Genomic DNA, 23533 nt, shown 5'->3' on the forward strand with positions numbered 1-23533 from the left:
TTTATTATAACTATTAATAATTGATCATACCCAATAACTTGACTTTTTGAATCCTCAACGTCCTTAGCATGTTCACTGCAGATCATTTCACACTAGTTTCTATCTTTTGCTACCTCTGTTCAATAGTGAACAATTATAATATAGTGGTTGCAACTTGCTATCACCTCGTATTGTTATTATTATTATCGTATTGACTAGTGTCAATAAGATAAATGGCTTCACAAAAGCTTTAATAAGGATTGGCATTATTCTATTTGCTACCTATGACATATATATAATATTATGTCATATTTGATAGTTATTATAGTATTTTATAATACTATTATAATCATTTGATTATATATAATAATAAATTAATTATATTATAATTTGTTCATATATATGAATTTTTTTGATAAATAGATGTTTCTATATTATTAAATCTCATTTGAGGAAAGAAAACATTACACCCAGTACGAACCAAGTACATTTCCACTTAGAAACATTCTATAATTTACTGCAGGAAAACATTACAAAACAAAGTTTGCTGAAGTTTAGAGATTGATTGCATCAGATTAAATTAGCCCTCAAGATTTCTTCTAATGAAAATTGTACATCCAACTGCTGATAATGATCCTTGTCTGATTGATTGCAAGCTCTCTACAACGATAAACTGTATTTTAAGCATTAAATAATATCTTCTATAGGTGAAGGGAGTTGCAGGCTAGTCTTTTAACATTTCTCAAGTAGGATGTTAATTACAAACAAACAAGCTCTCTGTACAATGAAAACAATAAAAGTATTAAGCATTTGAGGACTTGGAAAAAAAGAATGTTATTGGTGCAGCTGATCCCATTGACATTGGCACTGTTTGTGAATCAAGTAATGCCATTGATGAAAAACAAGATGAAGACTTAGATGATGATTGAAACTTAGAATAAAGTTTCAATTGCTGAAAGTCAAAACAATGATATTGAACTTAATATTATTAATTTAATATTTTGAGGTTGATATGATGCTATGATTACCATGTTTTTATGATACTATGTGACATTCTAATCTTAACTTGTGTTTCTAGGGTGCATAAATATGTATTTTTGTACTAACAAACCCAAGCCCCATTTCAAAATTTTGGCATACCAGTGAACCAACTCTTCAAACCCAAAATTTTAACTCAAACCCAAAACCGGAAACATAGAACTAAAAGGAAAAGATAACAAAAATTGTAACAAGTACAAGCTTATCTCAAGTGTAGCCATTGGGGTAGGACATGCATCCTGTTGATGCTGAAATTTCTTCGAATTGCATTTAAATAATACAAGAAAGAAAGAAAAAGTGTATTCTACTATCTTACAATGTTTTTGCAGTTGTTTTCAAGAGTAGAAAGGGGCATACTAATGTATCAAGATAATTGTTCCAAGTCATTGCAATGAAGAGAAAGAAAATTTTAAAATATCCTATGATTGATCAATTGGGCTAAGTTTAAAAACTTGTCATGACCACTCTATTGACTTTTCTTTTTATCAAAGTGTATTCAAGATACTTCTATAACTAAAAGCAAAGATGGCAAACATCATCTCAAGTTTATCTCAATTATATAGACTAGTATACAACATGCATCCTATTCGTGCTAAAAGAACACAAGCACTCTCCTCTAGCCCAAAACCCAAGGTGAGATTAGGGAGTAAGGTATCTCAAGGTAGAGATCAATACATCAACAAGGAGTGAATATTATTGGACAACACATATGATTAGGGAGCATCCTTTTACATAGGCTCTACAAAACCTAGGGGATGTTCCCTTGAGGCCTCAATAAGATATTGAAGATATAAAAACTTAGGTCTTCACTAGCAATGCCCTAATAGAAGCCATGGGTAGAGTCAAAGACATCATGTAAATCAAATTGAACACTAAATAGTAAATGCATATCCACAGCTCATGAGAGGGTGTAGAACATTACGTACATCAAAATAAAATGGGAGATAGTTTATGTATGTGGCAATTGTAACGGTCATAGATAAACAACAACATATCATTGCTTGAACATTACACTACATTTGGTGTAATAATCAAAGAATCGCTCATATCTTGCACAACCAAGGGAGCATCAACATGCTAAGCATATTGAAATTCACAAGCACTTCATCAAAGACCTCATAAGATGGCGTTCTTATCTTGGAGTACTTGTCTAGAATGCACCAAGTTGTGGACATCTTCATAAATCTTTGTTCTTATCTTGTTATCTTCAATTGTGATCTAAGCTTGGATTGAAGGTCTTTGTCCTCGGAGGATCTTCTTGAGTACTTCTGTTACCTTTTTATGTTTTCTTTGCATGTTTTCTCTCTTTTGGAGAAATTTTTTTTTTTAGGGTTTCTATCCCTTTTTCTGTTTGTGAAAAATTGTTTGTACACGAGTACTTTATCAGGCCTCCTTGTCAAGGACCAATGATTTGCACTCTTGCATTGGTTTGGTCCTCCCCAAGTGCAAGGTGTGTTGGTGGGAAAAGGTTATTCCCTAAGCAATTCTCTTCTAGGACCTATTCACACCTAGTGCTAAAGTTTACTTGGAGAGCTTCTAGAGTACACCTAGAATACTTATCACTTTGTCTTATTTCATATTATTATGAAACTTGTCCTAATCCTATGCCTTTCTAGGTCTTGCCTTGCCTTTAATAACATGGCTTCTCTTGCATGTTAAGCAATATGTAGAAAATATTATATTCATTGTATTCTTGATTGGTATGATAACATCTTTTCTTTTTTTCTTTGTCTCATGTGTCTATGGAAGGTTATTCGATATTGCAAATTGAAGATCTTGGTTGCACGCTCCAACAAAAAGTAGGCCAAAGCAACAAAGGGGACACACCATCTAGAATAAATCGAACTTCTAAAGAAGATGCCAACACATCCAAAATCCTTTTGACTCTAATTGTAAAAGAACGAAATTTAGAGTCCCTGGTTTTGTTCAATTAAACTAGATGTATAAAGTAATGGACTTGGAATCAATTATTGTTAAGAATTCAAGAAATAGGTATGGCATATTATTGAACTGTCTTGGTGAGAACACAAGTTAACAATTAGACAAACCTGTGTTCATGAAGTTAAGATAAGGTTGAAATGATTCTTCGCTAGTTAATTGGTTTAAATGTCTAGTTCAATGAATAAATCAAAAGGACTTTTATTTATGTCCAACGTGCTTACTATAGTATAGATTGGAATTCTAATATGTAATAAAAAACATAGAAAGTGGTTCTTAAATTATCAAAGTTACGTGAATGAGACAAATGGATTTGATGAGATCTAGAGCATCTTGAAAATCATATCATTTTGTTCAAACTTGAAAAATATTAGTTGCTTCACACAAAGATTACTTAAATCTGCATGCAAGTTTTTGAGACCAGGGAATGTGTTTTTTAACAATGTAACAGATTCTAGGAAACAAGAAAACATAACAAACTAGTTGCACAAAACAATTTAAAAAAGGCCACGACATACCTTTGGCTGATGTGAAGATGTTATATCTTGTTTACAAACTCTAATGCATAAATAATGAAAGGAACATTTAAATAAAATTAGAAAGAAACAGCTTAGCAAAACTTGAATTCATCAAATAGTTCATTAAGTCAAAATCCCCACACTCAAGCCATAATGTAATGATTCTGACTTAGTATGATTAAAAAGAGTTAATCCTTTGATAGAGGTATTTTGTCATACAGTTGGCATGTAACCCGGTGTTAAGCTTTGATACTTCTGTAAAGCTCTAATTTCCAAAATTTATAGCAATACGACAAAGGAATTTGCAGACACTGTAAGAACTCAAAAAATAACAGTACTGACTTTATATTATTCTCCAATTAAAGAAGACCCCTACAATGTTTCATCTATCTTGAAGTATGAAGAAACAATTTCTGAATGCATTCATACATGCTTAATTATCTTCAAATCACTACACATTGTTTACAATCACAAACAAGGTAATTAATGGAACCTCTATCTCGGCAGTTGTAGTAGACTGTGCTACCTATCCACGGCATGCTCTTCACAGGTCTCCATTCTGTAACTGCCAACATCCAATCGTTCCTATATCCGCACCATCTAATGGGACTCCCCTTAGCGTGATAGCCTTGACCCACGATATCCCTGCGCTAACGACATCTCTTCCCTTATGTCAGATAAGTGTCAATCTTTGCTGATAAATCGAATAGGCCACACACAAACCTTCCTTCAATCCCTTATGGCAGCGTTTGAAACTTAATAACTCATACCATAGACTACATGAGGTGGTCTGGATTTCCAATCCATCTTCTGAGATAACCCATACTTCCCACACAACGCGTGCTTCTTGGAGGGTGACTATCATAGTTATTTGAATGTCTTCCTCCCGTAACCGAGCCTCCACCTTTGGCTATACTACAATTCGTAAGTGCAAATGGAGCTTGTAGAGTTGTGTTAAATACCTTATATTTCTCCTTCTGCTCCTCACATGATTCTTGATCCTGTGTCTCTACTTTGCTAAAGGAGTAACTACTTTATCCAATATACCTCTCAGCTAACATAAGAGATCTTGTTTGGAAACAAATACACCTTACTGTCCAAGGAATTTTGAATCTAATGTAAGTCTCACAAAGAAGACTGGGGCTACATTCAGCTTCCACTTCCTAAGGGGTTTTGTCCTCAAGAAGGCATAGTCACAATTAAGCAACCATTTAGGATTTGAATAATAACATATATTCATGTTGTCAATCCCAATGCAACTGCTTTCTTTTATAACCTCGAAGTGAGGGGAGATGCATACAACTTAGCAATGTGGGATAAAAGACTATTTTGTCTTTTAGTCACTTAAGTCATTTTGTCCTAAAGTGACTTTAATTAATAAAGTACTTTATAAATCAACTTAATAAAGCAGTGTGACTTTAACCTTAGAATTTCTAATTTAAATATTTCCTCTACTAAAACCAAAAGACTTTTGTGACTGGTTGGCATCCTAAAACAAATGTTGTTAGCCTATCCAGATGGAAAGATAGACCAACTAGGCGCCAATAGGTCTAGTGCGGAGAAGAGGACATCAAATTCCTCCCTTCTTGCCCTCAAGCAATCTCAATGCCGAATGCTGCAAGATTGACTCGCTTTCCCAAGTGGCATCTTCATATGGCAAATCCTTCCAGCGAATCAAATATTCCTTGATAGACCTGTTACATAGCTTCCTTTCTCCGACCTCTATCACCTCTATTGGAACTAATACTAGCTTCCCTTCCTCATCAAGTGGAAGCAATCCAATGGAGGGCACTACATGCTGACCAATCGCTTTCTTGAGGCAAGAAATGTGGAAAACGTTATGAATTCTGTTGTCATCTAGTAAGTCCATCTCATAAGTGAGCTCCCCAACTCTCTGACTAATGCGATAGGGACCAAAAAATTTAGGCTGGAGTTTTTGAGACCCACTCTTCTTCAAGGAATTTTGTCTGTACAATTGGAGTCGAAGATAAACCATTTCACCCAACTCAAAACTTCGCTCTGTCTGACGGCTATTAGCGTACATTTTTTGTTGATTCTAAGCTTGTAGAATGTTCTCCCGAAGGGATCTAAGAATGTCCTACTGATCTTGTATCTAATCCCCAACTAATGGTGCCCTGCTGTCCTACAAAGCCAGATCTACGAATGATAGAGGTTCGCTGCCATAGAGAGCTCGAAATGGAGTCATCTAGATGAACATGTGGTAGGAGTTGCAGCAATATTCCCCTAAGTATAACCACTTAAACCAAGCCCTCTGTTGCCCTGCTACATAGCTCCGGAGATAACCCTCCACCCATTTGTTTACTATCTTTGTTTGCCTGTCCGTCTGGGGGTGGTAACTCGTGCTAGGTGTCAACTCCGTACCTATCAATCTGAATAGTTCCTGCCAAAATGTTTTGAGGAACTTGCTATCCCTATCACTCACAATGGTGCAAGGAAGACCATGTAGACGAAAAACCTCTCGAAAGATAACACAGCTACTTGAGAGGACCAATCTGCTGCTATGGCAAAGAAATGAGCAAATTTCGTCAATCTGTCCACCACCAAAAAAATGGAATCTCTGCCCTGCACCCTCGGCAATCCTGTAATAAAATCCATGGAGATACTCTCCCATTTCTACGTTGGAATAGGAAGAGGTTGTAACAACCCGACTGGAAGCTCATGCTCTGACTTGTTCTGCTGATAAGTCCAGCATTCTCTAATATGCTGGAGGGCATTGTCCTTGAGGCCCTTCCATGAAAACCTTTACCTTACCTATTTATAGGTTTTGAAAAAACTTGGGTGTCCTACTAATGGTGCATCATGAAGAGTCTCGATAATCTTACCCTTGAGTTTAGATCCTAGTACGAGGTAGATCCTATCCTTAAAAAAAAATCACATCATCGATTATCTTGTACCCATTGTCCTGAAGATGTCCATCCATAATCTGACAAGCTTGAGTATTCTTAGAATACTCAACCAGCCCCTGGGACTTCCAATCTGCCGATATCTGGGAAATAGCACAACATTCTACCACCAAAGATCTCCTGGAAAGTGCATCAGCCACTACATTGTTCTTACCCTTGACATACTCGATGTCAAAATCATAGGCCTGAATCTTGCTGACCCACTTTTGTTGCCTTTCATTTAGATCCTTTTGTTCTAAGAAGTAGCGCAAACTATTGTGATCCATCCTAACTGTGAATCTGCTACCCACCAAGTACTGTCTAAACTTGGCTAAGGCATGCATAATGGCCAACATTTCCTTGTTGTAGGTGGAGTACAGTTTCTCACCATCCTTGAGCTTCCTGCTCTCATAGGTGATTGGATGCCTATCCTACATTAGAACAGCGCCAATCCCACTCCCTGAAGCATCACACTCTAGTACAAACAATTGAGAGGAATCGAGTAGTGCTAAGACTAGGCATGTGCTCATCACCTACTTGAGCTTATCAAAGGTCACCTATGCATCAACTGTCCACCTGAAAGCCCCTTTCTGTGTGAGATCAGTGAGAGGAGTTGTTGTTTGTGAAAAACCTCTAGCAAACCTCCTGTAATAAGAGCAAAGACCCAAGAAACCCCTCAAATCTAATACATTCCTTAGTGGTGGCCAATTTAGGATTGCTTGAATTTTTTCTTGGTGTACCTTCACCTCGTCTACACCAATCACGTGACCAAGGTACAGAATCTCGATTAATCCAAACTCACATTATGACTCCTTCGCAAATAATGAGTGCTCCTCCATAACACTGAGTACCTCATCTAAATGTTGCAGGTGCTCCTCCCAAGTTCTTCTGAAAACCAAGATGTTATCAAAAAATACTAACACGCTCTTTTGCAGTTGTTTTCTAAAAATATGGTTCATGCATGATTGAAATGTAGCCGGTGCATTAGTGAGTTCAAATGGCATAACCAAGAACTCGTAGTGTCCATAGTGACATCGGAAAGTTGTTTTATGCACATCCTCCTCGCGAACCCGTATTTGATGGTATCCCGATTTGAGGTCAATCTTTGAGAAGTAAACTATCCTATGTAGCTCATCCAGTAACTCATCAATGCGAGGAATAGGGTACCTATTCTTGATGGTCCTCTTATTGAGAGCACGGTAATCAATACACATGTGAAGAGTGTCATCCTTCTTCTTCACTAATACAACTGAAGAAGCGAAGGGGTTGGAGCTAGGTTTGATGTGTCCCATGTCTAAGAGTTCCTTAATTGTCTTTTCTATCTCCTCTTTATAGTGTCTGGGATGACAATAACGTGTAGTGATAACAAGTTTCACGCCCTCCTCTAACTCAATGATATGCTCAAACCCTTTTTCTGGGGGAATGCCCGAAGGTATGTCATCAAAAACCCTCTTGTGCTTATCAAGCACTGGCTGAATGTTGATATGAAACTATTGTCCTGAGTCTAAGGTAGCCTTAGAGGAAATGAAACAGTGTGTTGCCCACTCCATGTCATCATGCCTCATAATAGCCTTCATCCTATGGGCTGAAATCAACCTGGGTTCACCCTCTGACATTGCCTTGAGGATCACTTGTCAGCCATTCTGTAAGAACTCCATTTGTATCTTATCATGATCAACTATGTATTTGCCAATGGTATGTAACCACTGTCTTCCCAACATGGCATCGAGTCCATCCAAATTGACCACATAAAAATCTGCATCAAGAAGGAAACCATCAAAATGAATTGGAAGTCCTAACACTTTCCCTGTGCATCTCAATCTCTCACCTCCTGCCACTCTAACCTCAAACTCGAGTATGTCATCAATCTGTAACTTCCTCTTTGTAACCCAGCATGTGCTTATGAGGTTATGCAATGCCCTTGTATCTAACAGACACATGATACATTGTCCCCTAACTATTCCCTTCAAACGAAAGGGATGCCCCGTGACATCGCTAGAAAGGGAAGCTATGAGAGGAGGCTATCCCTGAATGGATTCCTTCTTTCTCTCTCTAGGTGGTTGTTCCTCACCTTCTTCCTCATCGCTGCCCTCCTATTGTTCATCCTCCTCCTCTGAAAGTACCTCGACATAATGTATTTTGCCTTTGCCAAGGCATCTATGATCCGATGTCCATGGCTCTCTACAAGTGAAACATAGCTTCTTCCTCCTAAGTTCATTTCGTGTCTCAAAGTCCATCCTGGGAGGTGTAGCTTTATGCTAGTTTTTGTTCTTTTAGAACGAAGTGGACCCCTTATAAGTTATCTTAGGAGGTTGCAATATCGAAGAGGGTGAATCTAGATCACATGTGATCTTAATAGCATCATCCAAGGTGTTTGGCTTAAGTACCTTAACCAAACCTCTGTATTTGTCCTGTATACCCTCAGTAAACAACATTACCTTACATTGTTCTAACATATCTGGAACCATCACCGAAATCTATTGAAACTCAACAATGAAATCATCTAGAGATCCACCCTATCGCAACTACGCCAAATCCATGTAATAGACCTCTATATCCTTCCTGTCAAAGTGAGTGATCAACTTAGAGCTGAAAGTCTCATAAGACATAATGAGCCCATGATCCTGGGTGACTAGCCCATGATGCCACCTATCATATGCCGCTCCCTCCAAATGCATCGTAGCGAATCTAATGGCTTTTCTCTCTGACATGGGCTTAAGTGTCAGGTATGTGTCTAGCTTGTGAATCCAAGCTCTCGCTGATGTCTTACTGCTGCTCTCAAAAGTAGGAAGAGATAGTTTGTTCATGGCATGCTTCAAATCCCTATTTTGTGCTCTAGGTCTCATGTCCTGATGTGGTCTTTCTATCTCCCTTTTCTGATTTAAGTATTGAACAAAGGGTAAATTATGTTTAATCGTATCAGGAAACAAAACTCATTCATTGTACATTGCCATCACGTTATCTGGCAGTAAGTTTGGTGTCGCAAGTGGTGCTACCTCTTTCTTTGCATTAGAAACGGGCATCAAAGGCATGTTCATGTTCCGTGTGGGGGCCCTAGCAGTTCAGGGTAATCCTACTACACTACCACCTCCATTGTGATGACTCTAGGCTGCCCTGTGAGGCGGGGCTAACTGTTGCATAGCACCTGTAAGCTGCAGAAGTGCAGTAGCTATATTGTTTTGCCCATCTCTAATAGCTCTCAGGGTTTCCCTCACTTCCCATTCTTGTTCATTCTCATTACGAGCCATGAGTGTCCTGTACCTGTTCACCCTGTTCAACTTGTTCAATTTGCTCAATCTGTTCAACCTGTTCACCTGTTCCAAAAAATATCTCTTCGTCAACTAAATAACTATCCTCAATGTCAATCTGATCTGAAGACTCTGCCCATTCAGGTTGGAGGTGACTAAATTTATAAGGTTTTCTCCTCATACCTGGCTGTCATTTTTTTCCCTTTTAATCTAGCCTGTTATGTAATAACTTTTCCCCACAAGTTGGCAAGATGTATGGCTCTGATAGCACTGTAATGATTTTGACTTGGTACGATCAAAAAGAGTTGATCCTTTGCTAGAGGTATTTTGTCAAATAGTTGGCATGTAACCCAGTGTTAAGCTTTGATACTGTTGTAAAAGCTCTAATTTCCAGAATTTATAGCAATATGACTAAGGAATTTGCAAACAATGTAAGAACTCAGAAAATAACAATATTGACTTTATATTATTCTCCAATTAAAGTAGACCCCTACAATGTTTCATCTATCTTGAAGTATGAAGGAACAATTTTCGAATGCATTCATACATGCTTAATTATCTTTAAATCACTACACATTGTTTACAATCACAAACAAGGTAATTAATAGAACCTGTATCTCAGCAGTTGTAGTACACCGTGCTACCCATCCACAACATGCTCTTCACTGGTCTCTGTTCTGTAGCTGCCAACATCCAATCGTTCTTATATCCGCACTAGCTACTGGGACTCCCCTTAGCGTGATAGCCTTGACCCATAGTATCCCTGCACTAACGGCGTCTCTTCCCTTATGTCGGATAAGTGTCAATCTTTGCTAATAAATCGAATAGGGCACGCATAGACCTTTTGTCAGTCCCTTATGGCAGCATTCAGAACTTAATTACTGATACCATAGAATGCGTGAGGTGGTCTGGATTTCCAATCTGTCTTTTCAGATAACCCATACTTCTCGCACAACCTGTGCTTCTTGGAGGGTGACTGTCTAACTATCTAAATGTCTTCCTCCCGTAACCGAGCTTCCACCTTTGGCTATACTACAATTCGTAAGTGGAAATGGAGCTTGTAGAGTTACATTAAATACCTTATATTTCTCCTTCTGCTCCTCGCGTGATTCTTGATCCTGTGTCTCTACTTTGCTGAAGGAGTGACCACTTTATCCAATATAACTCTCAGCTAACATAAGAAATCCTGTTTGGAAACAAATACACTTTATTGTTCCAACGAATTCTGAATCTGATGTAAGTCTCACAAAGAAGACTGGGGCTACGTCCAACTTCCACTTCCTAAGGAGTTTCGTCCTCAAGAAGGCACAATCACAATTAAGCAACCATTTAGGATTTGAATAATAACATATATTCGTGGTGTCAATAACAATACAACTGCTTTCTTGTATAACCTCGAAGTGAGGGGAGATGCGTGCAACTTAGCAATGTGGGATAAAAGACTATTTTGTCTTTTAGTCACTTAAGTCATTTTGTCCCAGAGTGACTTTAATTAATAAAGTACTTTATAAATCAACTTAATAAAGCAATGTGACTTTAACCTTAGAATTTCCCACTTAAATATCTCGTCTACTGAAACCAAAAGACTTCTGTGACTGGCTGGCATCCTAAAACAAATGCCATTAGCCTATCCGGATGGAAAGATAGACCAACTAAGCGCCACTAGGTCTAGCGCGGAAAAGGGGACAATACACATAATTAACTAAAGGATGTTAATAAAATAAAAATGTTCCCAAAATAATTTGATGATAAAGAATGGTTCAAAGAAACCATATGTCGTCTAGGAACATCAGCGCTTATATCAAACAGAAAGTGCATTTTCATTGGTAGCTTCTATGTGATGGATGGTAGGCTGGGGACAGCGATATGCTAAAACTTTTGGATTTCCTGGGCATGTTCAGTTGATCAAGATATATGAATCAACTTTTAATTTTCCTTGAATGATTGAATCTAAAATTCTAAATATCATCACGTTGAATACTGCAGATATGAGAATACGATTTCTGTGAAGAGAAGTTGCTTATATAGATATCTGATAATTTAAGCCTCTTTATATTGTATTTCCATTCCAGTTTGAACATTGTAGGTATGAGACAATTCTCATCTACATTTTCTCTTAGGCAACTTGATTATACAGATTTTTTATAACTTGTTCCTTTCAAATTTACATTTTCATTCTTATTTAATTTCTAGACCAGACATAAATAAAAAAATAGGATTTTTGAGAGAAAGTTTGTGCATACATGGATTCATGTGTGTATGAGAGAGAGATAGAGGGAGAGATGTTTTCCATTTAACAACCATCAAGAATGAAGTTAACGCAAGCTGTATATTATATCTCATGACAACATGTGTGCATACAAATGACATGTTCCAAGAAGAGGGGAGAGCATGGAGATATTACCAATGAAAGAAGCAGCTTCCCTATATTTCCGTAATAGTTCTTCAGGGAATCTACAAAATACTAACAGTCAGTTCCTCTCTTGCAATTCAAATGTAAACTATGTATGTCCATTAATTTAAACACTCTAAAAAGATGACATATAAACAGCCAACAATTTGGAGTTAGAAGAAATACTCTGGTCAATAGATTGTACGCCCATCTGCATAAAATTTGCAATTCCACCAGACAGATCCAATATAATGTTCCCAATGCTCCATCCTTCTGTACTCTTCCTTGTAAAATTCATCCATGCCTAATAACATGAATATTGAGATTTTAGGAATGCTGATTATGAGGATCTTAGGAAAGAAGTAACAACATAGCCCAACCACACAAAAGGAAAATAAGACACCTTTAGTGCTAAAAAAAATTGTTCCATGCATAAGAATCTATTAAATTGAACACTATCATGCAACAACATAGCAAACAAGGTTTCAAATGCCAAGAGGCTGCTTCTCTGTCGAAAATCATGAAAGAAACTTTAAAATAATATACATGTAGATATTGAAATAAAAACACTAAAAAAATATTACTTGATCCTCTAAATGTATGATCATTTGATTTCTATTATGTTTTCTGTCAAAGTCTCATTTTTTTGTGTTTATCGATACTTTAATGATGGCCTATAGTGATAATTTAGTAATATATTTCAAGGTTTAAAATTTACTAATTTAAATTTCAAATTATTATTTTAGTTTCTGATTTACAAATGAATAAAGCATTAATGATCAAATTTACTTAATTTACTTTTATAATAACAAAATTTTATTATTTACCTGTTCGAATTTATCTATTTATAAATGTTCCATTATAAACTTCGATAAATATAATATTAATCTTAACAGCAAGAACTTTAAAAATATTTGATTAGAAATTTAAAGATTATAATCAATTTACAAATCAAATTAGATTTGTCTTTTGTGTATCCTTTGCTTTTGTGCTTTGTGTGACCTAAAGTAGCCTAGAGTAAGAAAAACAAAAGTGGAAGCCTTTTTTAATTAAGTTTGAAAAACAAAAACTTACATTTTGACTTATGCTTTTGCGATCCTCTACCTTTGAGCTTTGCATGACATTAATTTGTTTTTTTTAAAAGAAGAAAATTCATGTCTCTTGAGCCTATGTGTAATGTCCCCTTTTTCTGGGACATTATAATTCTATATTGCCGGCTCACTTTGCCTAGGTTTCGAGGGCGAAAAGGGTTCTTTACGAGGTTCAATTCGAGATTTGGCCTAGACATTTCCAATTTCAGATCCATCAGAGCAGTTTTGGCAGGTTGTTCGGATACTTACTATCTTTAGTAAGTAAACAGAGCACAGTATTTTCGGTACCTCAATGTTGGTTTGGAAGCGTCTCGCCGAGAGCTTTCCAACAAGCTATTGCATGTGATTATCTGAGTTCATTTGGTCAGTAATTTTAATGCCTGGTGATTATATGGTTTACTGACTAAGTGACTATTAAAGCTCATTTAACTTGTCACTTTATTTAAAAAGGTACTATGTTCACTTAAGCAACTAAAGGATAAAAAAGATGCTTTATCCCACATTGCTTAAAAGAGCATGCAACACATTGGGAAAAGTGATAAAGGTACAACAGACTACACATGGTATGATATGAAGATTATAATATTCAAAATAAATATTAATCTGGGAGGTGGAAACAGTTGTTGGTTATTTCTTCTAGGACGCAAACCCTTGAAGAAGCTTTGGAGGTTGGACACAAACCTAGCCTTCTTACAAGATTTATCTACATTTGCCAATCTGACTGTTTTTACCATTTGTAAGATTGGATCAATTGGATATATGCATGTTATTGTATTGCGGTTGTATAATACAGTAATGCATTTGATGGTTATATGAGTTAACTCCTGATTTTAATATGTACTTCTGAATATTGGAGGAAATAAATACACTTTTTTTTTGGATTTTCTCATATGCTTATCTGCTGGTTTTGAACGATTAATGTTCTGGAATTTAGATTAAATATTGGTTTACTGTTCGGATTTGAATCTGCACTTAAATATCAAGGGTTTGGGGAAAATATCCGTAAAGGGATATTACACTATGCATAGCTTATTATTTACTAATTTAGTGACACTGTGACATGTATTATAACAATAAATTTTGTTTCTTGTAGTGTCACTATGAGTATGAGTTCTTCACACAACGAGTGATTTAGAGGAACAACTTGAGCCTATGTGGATTTAGTCAAACTCAGGCAGAGGCAACAAGTCCTATAGATAGTGTACATTTTAGTTGCTCTTCAAAATTATTAGAGGATTTTTCCTAGAGCACCTTTGATAGAAATTCATCTTTAAAACAACCTGCCATTAAATTGCAAGCAAAATCAACAAAGGGCAGTTGGATAAAGAAATTTCACTTTTGTGCCATTAAATTGTAAGCAAAATCAACAAAGGGCAGTAGGCTAAAGAAATCTCATTTTTGTTAGCTTAAACTTCAAGGCACCAACACAAGAGTTAGTTAATTCACCCTTGTTTTATGCCACTAAAAAAGGTGTAGGAACTTGTGGCAAGTTGTCAATTGAAAAAAGAATTGAAATACATAAATTGTGGGCTTCCGATGGTGACCAGAGTCCTGTACCAGCACTTTTGTCATTAAGGGCTCCTATTACTTCTAGTATTACTAGGAATGCCCGTGACTTTCAACTTGTTGTCTTTATGCTATTCCAGCTAGTTCAAGGGTAAAACAGAAGACCTTAAGGGGAAATGTCGAATGACCACTACTAATGTTGTCAACAAGATGGTAGAGTTATTCAATGTGCTGAATAAAGATGAGATAGATGATGCCATTGGAAAATTCTTCTTTGCCGATGGCATTCCATTCCATGTGGCTCACTCTCTTTTTAATAGACAGATTACCATGGTATATGGCATCCATTTTTAAGGGGTCTACATCACAAAAGAAGAAGGAAAACAAGAAGTCTCCACAAGTGAAGTATCTGGAATTTTTACAATGAATTTTCAGCAGCTAGTAAGCAGCATACAACTGATCCTATGGAAAGCAGAAATCAGACCTTACTAAAAAAATCAGAAATTCATTGGTAGACAATGAGTCTGAGGATCAGGTTTTGGATGGACATAGAGCTACCTTGGAAGAGGAAGTGTGGCAACAATATCAAATGAGCAGTTTCTACAGTGTCTCCTAAGTCGTCCTATGAGATACATAGCAGTAGTACCTTCATTTTTAATGTATAGCACACATGATATTGCTTATCATGATATGATTTAGGAGAAGTGTAACACATTTCATGACCCTAAAAAGTTTATATCAACACAGTGGTGAGGTTCACTTCATTAACAATCCTTTGTTTGAAGCGAATGATGTATGGTCATATGAAAATCTGTCTTTTTAGGTGGATGTTGGTCATTCTCTTTAGATGAGTGTTCATGGTGATTGGGAACCTACCAATGCATCAGGATTTCAGAGAGAGCCCACTGAGGAGTTCTCGGGTGTTTACACAACAAAGAGTGCCTACAATTTTACTTTTGACCCTCATGAGCATGACATCTTTCAGACGCATAGTTCAGTTGTGCATGTGCTAGATAGGGTGTATGTGTAAAATACACCCTGTTCTGATGATTTTTGACCATTTCTAATCAAAAGAATTTCGTCAAAAAGTTTTCTTGCAATCTAAATACATAGTTACTGATTGGTTATGTATGCAGAAGTAAATGTGACTGCTATGGTGTTTTTTGTTGCTTGTAGTTCAGTTCTTTCAACACACAATAAATGTTTGCACAACATATAGAAATGACACACACAGCAATTTTATAGAGACAAGCTTGTTCACAATGTACCACTTTGCAGTTCACAAATATTACAGACCTGAAAGTTTATATCAAAACTGATGTTGATTGCCATATTCATGCCCAAACATGCTGCTCCAGATTTTCTCTTATTTGCAGTTTAGTGACTGTTTGGTGCTGTTGTGAGGTCCATTGACTTATAAAGATCATCCCTAAAGATTCTCAGACCTTTACGGAGCTGTAGCAGATTTCCATACCCTGGTACGAGACATTAATGGCAGCTTCAGGCTAAGTATGGTTTGCACACATCAGTTGTAGCTTGTACAACACTGGTGGAACCTTCTAGTCTCCTGTATGACACTGATTGAAACTGTAACAACTCCTTGAATATGTTCTCATGTATGTATGACAGAAATATTATTCAACCCACTATTTGGTATGGCTAGCAAAGAGTATGTGTGCAAATAGTAATGACACTTTATTCTCCACACTTGACACCCAAGTTTGACCTCTTCTCAACACAAACCAATGAACAAAATCATAACAGCTCCATTACTACAAATCAAACCCCTTGATTTATCTCACAAAAACATAAATGGATCAACCCAAGAAATCCAAACTCCAATTTATTTATCTTTCTCAAAATACAATTTTCCACAACTATAAATAGAAATAGTGAACACACGCAATCTTCAAATTTTACCTTGAAGCTCAAGAACGAATCTCAAGACCATATATTTCAATGGCTTGAAGATTGATGGCAGAGAGGGTTTGCATTCTCTAAGCCTGAGAGAAATAATCTCCACAATTTCACAAATTTCATTCAATCTCTTTTATAACATTTTCTAGGAGCCCAACCCCTCACCTTGACAATGAGGGATAACCAAAATCATTTCTTTTCCCTTTCCTATAATTTTGGGATTTTTTGCTTTTTCACCCTTATTTTCTTGTGGTTGCTTTTGCAGCCTTTACTTTATAGCGATAGTTTCTTCTTTAATATTTCCATGCCACGTACATATTTTCCCTTCACCTACGTCCCCAATAGCTTTATTTATGCTTCCAATGTATTATAGAATAAAGACGGATGCTCTTCTCCATTCTTTCCTACCAATGCCCGCTTGAACAGAATTTTGTAAATTTTATCTCTATTAATATATATAATCTATAAGGCTTAGGCCGCTTACCAATCAAAAAAAAGAATAAAGACAGATGTTTAATTAAATATTCCCCACAAACTATAGACTACATTAATAAAGTAAATAATTAAATTTAACTTTATTAACGCATTAATAAATTATATCAAAGATAAATAAATGATCTTGTCGATATTACCAATTTTCCATCGACGTGCCATTGCAACTGGAAGTCCATCATGCCAATAATGACTTACTATAAATAGTAAGTATGCCCAAAACTGCATCTAGGCAACACGGATCGACTTGCAACTGAAACTGCCTAGGCTAAATAGCCTCAAAGTCCCTAAACAGTTTATTTTTGGTGGAACAAGAAAAGTCAGATTTGATATTTCTAACATTTGATCGGATTTTGATGATAACGCTGAGCCAGCATTGTTTGCTAGAAGAAATAAGAATGAATGGTCGATTGATAGTGGATGTTCAAATCATATGACTGGTGATAAAAGAAAATTTGTGAAACTTGAGAAAAATGATGGAGGTCCTATTAGATTTGGTGATAATAAGGAAGCATATTCTGTTGGAATTGGTTGTATTAGTTTTGGTGGAAAACATAACATTGACACAATTTACAATGTGAAGGGATTGTGTCATAAACTTTTGAGTGTTGGACAAAATGTGTAAGAATGGCTATGGTGCTCTATTCAAGAAAGAAGGTTGTGAGATCCAAAAGAAGTCTGGGACTGTTATTGCAGTTGGCATAAGAACACGAAGGAACCTATATCAGCTTGAAGGAGCCACAAAGAGCTATTTGTTATCTCGGTCTGATGATAGCTGGTTTTGGCACTGGAGGATGTGTCACATCAATTTTGGCAACTTGATAAGGATAAGTTCAAAAGGTGCAGCGAGAGATTTACCAACAGTGTCTAAATCAAACAATATTATCTAAAAGTAATGTTAGGAAAGAAAGCACACAAGAGAAGCATTCAAGGAAAAAGATCATTCATCTACCAGTTTGTTGGATCTCGTGCACACTGACATGTGTGGTCCTACCAAAACAAGAAGCTTACAAGGTGAGAGATCTTTTATCCTTTTCATTGATAATTATTTCAGATTGTCTTCGGTTGCATTTTCAAGAGAAATCAAAAGCATTTAAGAAATTCAAGATAGGTTGAGAATGAAGTTGGTAGAAATCTTTGAGATCTGATAGAGGAGTTTACTTCTGATAAATCTAACAACTTCTATGAGAAACATGGCATTCAAAGGCAATTATCAATCCGTAGGACACCACAACAGAATGTTGTAGCGGAAATGATGAATCGGTTAGTGCAAGAAGCAGCAAGGACAATAATCAAAGAAGCAAGTTTAATGGAGAGAAGCAATTCACGCAAGTTTAATGGAGTTCTTTACCAAAGGAAGTATGGAAAGACATCATATAACCTATGGCATGGAAGGGAACAAATAGTGAAATACTTCATGATTTTTGAAAGAAAATGCTACATTCAAAGAGATGAAAACTATCTTGGCAAGTTTGACAGAAAAGCTAATGAAGGTATATTTTTGGGATATTCGACAAAGACCAAGGCATACTGGTGTTAAAACAAGAGACTGAACAAAATAGAAGTGTGAATGTGAAGGTTGATAAGGAAATTCTAAAAACTCCTAAAAAATATTTTGAATATCCAATATAGAGGGCAAAAGAAAAGACAAAAGAAAAGAACAAAGAACAAAGCAAGCTCCGACATCTACAACTAAGAACCCAACATATGTATAGAGAAACCATTCAGAAAATCAGATTATATGAGATAAGAATAAAGGTATCATTACAAGTAGAGCGACACAAGAGGAAGTATTAATATGTTTACTCTTGGAGAGAACTAAAAAGTGTGGAAGAAGCATGTAATGATCAAAACTAGGTAAGAGCGATGGAAGAACTTGATTAGTTAGAGAATAATTGGACTTGGGAATTTATGCTCAGATTGGCTGACAAGAATGTGATTGGTACAAGATGTATATTCATAAACAAGTTGGATGAAAATGTAAAGGTAATAAGAAACAAGGCAAGACCAGTTTGCAAGGGCTACACACAAATTGAAGGTAATGATTTTGATGAAACGTATGCCCCTATTGCCTGGAAAGATTAGATTTGAACAGTAATGACTTTGAAGGTAATTCTCTAATCTGCTTATTAGAAGATTTATGTTTCTAAATGTTTCGACCAGCTGGAGTATGAAGTTTTCTCAAAAACGTCATCCTGGTTGGATTTGGATACATTCTTACAGGCTTAACATTCGCAGATGAAAACATGTGCAGTGCCCAACCAAGAGAAGCCTTAGAAAATGTGTTTTTAAAATATATTCTATCTTAAAAAAATGTGCCCTTTACTTGTACGAATATGAGGCAAATTCTAACAAAAAATTTAGTAGGGTTTTGAAGTTTGTCGAATTTTGAACTTCAAGGCTGAAATTCAGCAAACCCTGTGACACAAATTGATGTCAACATATCCTATGCCTATATGTGGATTAGATGCTTTGGTATCCCAATAGATTGTGCCCCAAATGATGTGTGTGTGATCTGGATGATGTGTTGTCAAAATTTATCTTAAGTTGTGTCCATGTCGGTCCCATTTACTGTTGAAATATAGCTTCTGTCAAAGTAATACTGAGCAGATTAAATCTGATTCTGTGATTATATCAAACAAACATATATACCTATATATATGTATATACAAATATGTGCATATTCATATATATAGATATATCTATCTGCATTAAATGTCTTCAACTCATATCGGGCTTCACTAGCTATCACCAATTTATATTGGGATTAATATTGTTATCACCGATTTATGTTGCTATAACCGATTTATACAATACATTGGTTGTGATATGTATCGCGTGTGATTACTGCCACCGATCTTAGCATTGTAATTATATTGTGTTAAGTGGTAGTTATGCCCAAGTAGGGTCAGGCCACGTAGGGTCATGCCCCTATGGGGACATGACTCCTCATTATATATAAATATTATCATGCATCGGTGGGAAATAAATATATCAATCACAAGTCATATATGCAGTCCCAGTGATCTGTTCCTCTTGCAGATTATTGAAGAACAACTATACATTATCATTCAAGTAGAAGATTTTCCAAGCAGCAAAGCACTATTCTGAATTGAAGATCTGCAACACATGAATCTAAGAGAAAGTAAGTTACATATTCTATTACAGTCTGAAATACAGTTTATTCTATCAGAGATCCTATTGCATTAACATTTACCTTGCAATATATTGTGGTCCATTTGTTTGGGTCTAGTCTTATCTAGAAACTGGTTGATGTGCTTCAATTCAGACGTTTGATTTGTAATGTGTATATCCTACCATTAGTACTAAAGATCTTGGTGTGGAGGAAGTTTGTACGTGAGCAATATGCAATGTGAATGCGAATCTGACAAGGAAAGTTCTTTGCACTGATGAATATGTGATTTTGTCCAATTGGTAGCAGTCTATAATATCATTCCTGTGTTTTTTTTTATTGTTGGTGACAATGATTTCAATGGTGGAATCCTTTCATTTCTTATATTATGGTGTTGTGAGGTTTTCACACCATCGCCCCAAAAAAATTTGGGGACCCCCCTTGTTTTAATCACCTTGGCAAATTTTTGGATTGTCCAACAATTTTGATTTTTTGAGAATTTTTGAGCTTTGACACCTTCAAGCCAAAAGTGGGAGAGACTTAGCTTATTTTCACCCGGTTTCGCTTGATTTTCCAGGGCAACCAATTTCATCCTTATAGGCCGGACAAAATTCAACAGGCAACATTTGGCAGGATAAAATTGTAAATTTTGTACTTAGACGTTTCTTTTGAAAATCTGGATATAATTGTGTAAATTTGAATAATCTTTCAAAAAAGAAATTTCGTTAGAACTAAGTTTTGGAAAATCTCAAATTTTATTTTTTTTGGTGAAAATTTTAATTTTGTAAAAATGGGGCTAAATTGCAAAAATCAATTTTTGGCTCGAGAGGCAATTTTACTTTATTTTGTCAAAAAATTCTAAATAGCATAGCAAAATTGATTTGGAGGAAAATTGCAAAAAATTGGCTTTAATAGATTAAAATTGCCTTGAAAATTTTTTGCGTTTAATGAAATTGGTAATTTAATATTAAAAAAAGGCTTTTGGTTAGCCAAAATCCAATTTTAATGATGTATTAATTACTAAATCCTCACTAAATGGAAATATTTAACATCTCCACGGCACCATTTAATTTCCTTTTGCAATTTAGAACTAATTGGCAATCTTAAAAGGCAATTTCCCTTTTGGCAAAATTAAATTTTAGCTAAGTATTTAATTATGGGCCATGACTTTGATTTAATTTTTGTTTTTTCTCCCCTCCAGGTCCAAGTCGGCCAGCTGGGAAGATATGTGGAGTTGAGTATAAGAGGAGGTCCTTCCCCCTTTCTCCCTCATTCCTCATTCATTCTTCTCCATCCTTGGGCGAGTTTTTTAGTGAAGAGCAGATTTGGTGTTTGGCGACTTTGTTCCAAGGCAGATTTCTCCATTGTTTGGCAAATTTTCCTCTTGGAGCAGCTTTTGGTGATTGTCGATTTTCCTTGCAAGTGCAGAATTTTCTCCATTTTAGGCGATTTTTTTTCTTGAGGGCAGATTTGGCCCTTGTCTTGGGCGATTTTAGTGAGAAGGCAGATTTTGTCATGGTGTTGGCAATTTTTATGCAAATTCTGATTTTTGAAAGGAGCTGCGATTTTGCCCTAGGTTGGGTAATTTTGTTTGGAGGCGAATTACATTATAAATTCCTAGTTTGCAAATGGATTTGAAGTTCTTGAGGTCTAGTCCTAATTCCGAAAAGTCGTTGTACAATTATTGGTTAAGGTGAATTTTAATCATTTAGAGTTGAAAGGGGTCCTTAAGCTGACATCCTTTCATTCTAGCCTAAGGATTGCTTCCCTTGGTTCTACTTGCCTTCTAGTCCACCAATCTACCATCCCGTAATAGGGCAACGAGTATGGAGGATGTTAGTGCAAGTAAGAATCCCAAGCAGACAAACACTAAGAAAGACAAAGAGGATATGATGCCCAAAACACCCTTCTCGAAAATGAAGCGAATAATTGACACCAATATCGGTGCAGTGGATATGATATGGATGAAGGATAGACTAAAGGAAGGACAATCCCCCTTGGCAAAGAGGATATATAGAAGTGTAATTGTACATGCGGCAGCTTTTCCTCCTACATTGTCGTGTCCGGAATTGATTATGGAATGTGCATCTAGATTTGATCTAAACAAAAAATCCATCATTTTTGATGAAAGGAAGAGAGTGTTGGCCAACATCGGCGAACAAGCAATCGAAGAAACATTCAACATTCCCCAGTACAAAGGCATGACCGTTGTGATGATGGATCAGGCAACCAAATCATTTCAAGATAACCAAGAGGCCTATTTCATGCATCTAAAGCATAATTGGATTCACGAGGGAAAGAAAGGTGTTAGCAGATCATCAAGGTTCACAATGGCAGATTTCAAACCAGAATATGGTGATCTCATTGTTCTTCTCAGCCGGATCATGGGCCTAGCTCAAAGGATGCAATTTGAAAACTGGATGTACTTCTTCATTGATGAGATTGAAAAGGGGAAAAGAAGATTTGATTGGGCTAAGATCATAAGCGAGAACCTAGAATTGCAACTTAGAACCGTTCAAAACCAAAGGCAATTCTACATGGGCTCCTATCTGTTCTACCTAATTGCTAGATTGTACAAGAGTTTGGGACTAAAAGCCTTAGGAGAAGTTGGTAGTGGGCCGAGGCAATATTTGGTGCATGAATGCTATATGTAACTCGATTTGCACAACAACAAGGATTACAAGATATTTTGTGATGCCTTCGCCATGAAGACAGTAAGGGTATTACAAGGGACACCTGCTAAGAGACTTTCACCGAAAGCAGAAGCTAGAATTAGAAAGTATGGGAGTTGGTTCATCCAATTTCCACAATTTGCATACATTAGAGTGGCAGGAAGTATAGTTTGTCCTAAGAGGCTTCCAAGGTACCCTCCCGACAAGATAGTTTTAATGGAATTGGCTAAGCAACTTGAGCACTATGATAGAATAATGAGAAACGAAGGAAAAACAGGCATTACATTCTCAATCATAATTGGCTATGATAGTTGCCCAAATCGGGCCTCCTTTGAAGCTGTGGAGAAGGAATTGGAATGGTATCATCTAGGATGGTACAGAGCAAGGCAAGGATTTGATCCTAATGGTCTTATCAAGGTATCTCATGGAAATGAATTCAAGCATGTTCCCACCATAGAAGACTTTTGGGCCAACGCCAAGGATGACTTTCATGTGAGAAAGCTAGCTTTCTCAAGGCTATCGGTGAACATGATGAGGGCTATCAAATGGAGAGGCTTTGATATTCCGGATCAATTGGAGGATGATGAAAATGTGCTGAGAGAAGATTATGATACAGTAGAAGGAACAGAATTGAATCCAGTCAATTGGGATGACCATCAGGATCCTTCCTTGGAGGCAGTTACAAGGGCAGTAGATTTACATACTA

The 23533-nt window shown here is 36.4% G+C and overlaps 1 protein-coding gene across 1 annotated transcript in view; it reads right to left on the minus strand.

The window, feature by feature from the left end:
* LOC149548212 (PQ-loop repeat family protein / transmembrane family protein) overlaps positions 1-23533 on the minus strand; it is a 101469-nt gene that overhangs the window by 16660 nt on the left and 61276 nt on the right. Inside the window, exons 6-7 of the mRNA XM_089792258.1 lie at positions 12203-12320; positions 12029-12078 (exon numbers count right to left, since the gene is read on the minus strand). Of these exons, the coding sequence (XP_089648384.1) occupies positions 12029-12078; positions 12203-12320 (168 nt within the window). The remainder of the gene's footprint in view (positions 1-12028; positions 12079-12202; positions 12321-23533) is intronic.

This window comes from Cupressus sempervirens, chromosome 7 (genome assembly GCF_028749045.1).
Source record: "Cupressus sempervirens isolate cs-2001-9-10 chromosome 7, ASM2874904v1, whole genome shotgun sequence".
In the NCBI taxonomy this organism is placed as follows: domain Eukaryota; kingdom Viridiplantae; phylum Streptophyta; class Pinopsida; order Cupressales; family Cupressaceae; genus Cupressus; species Cupressus sempervirens.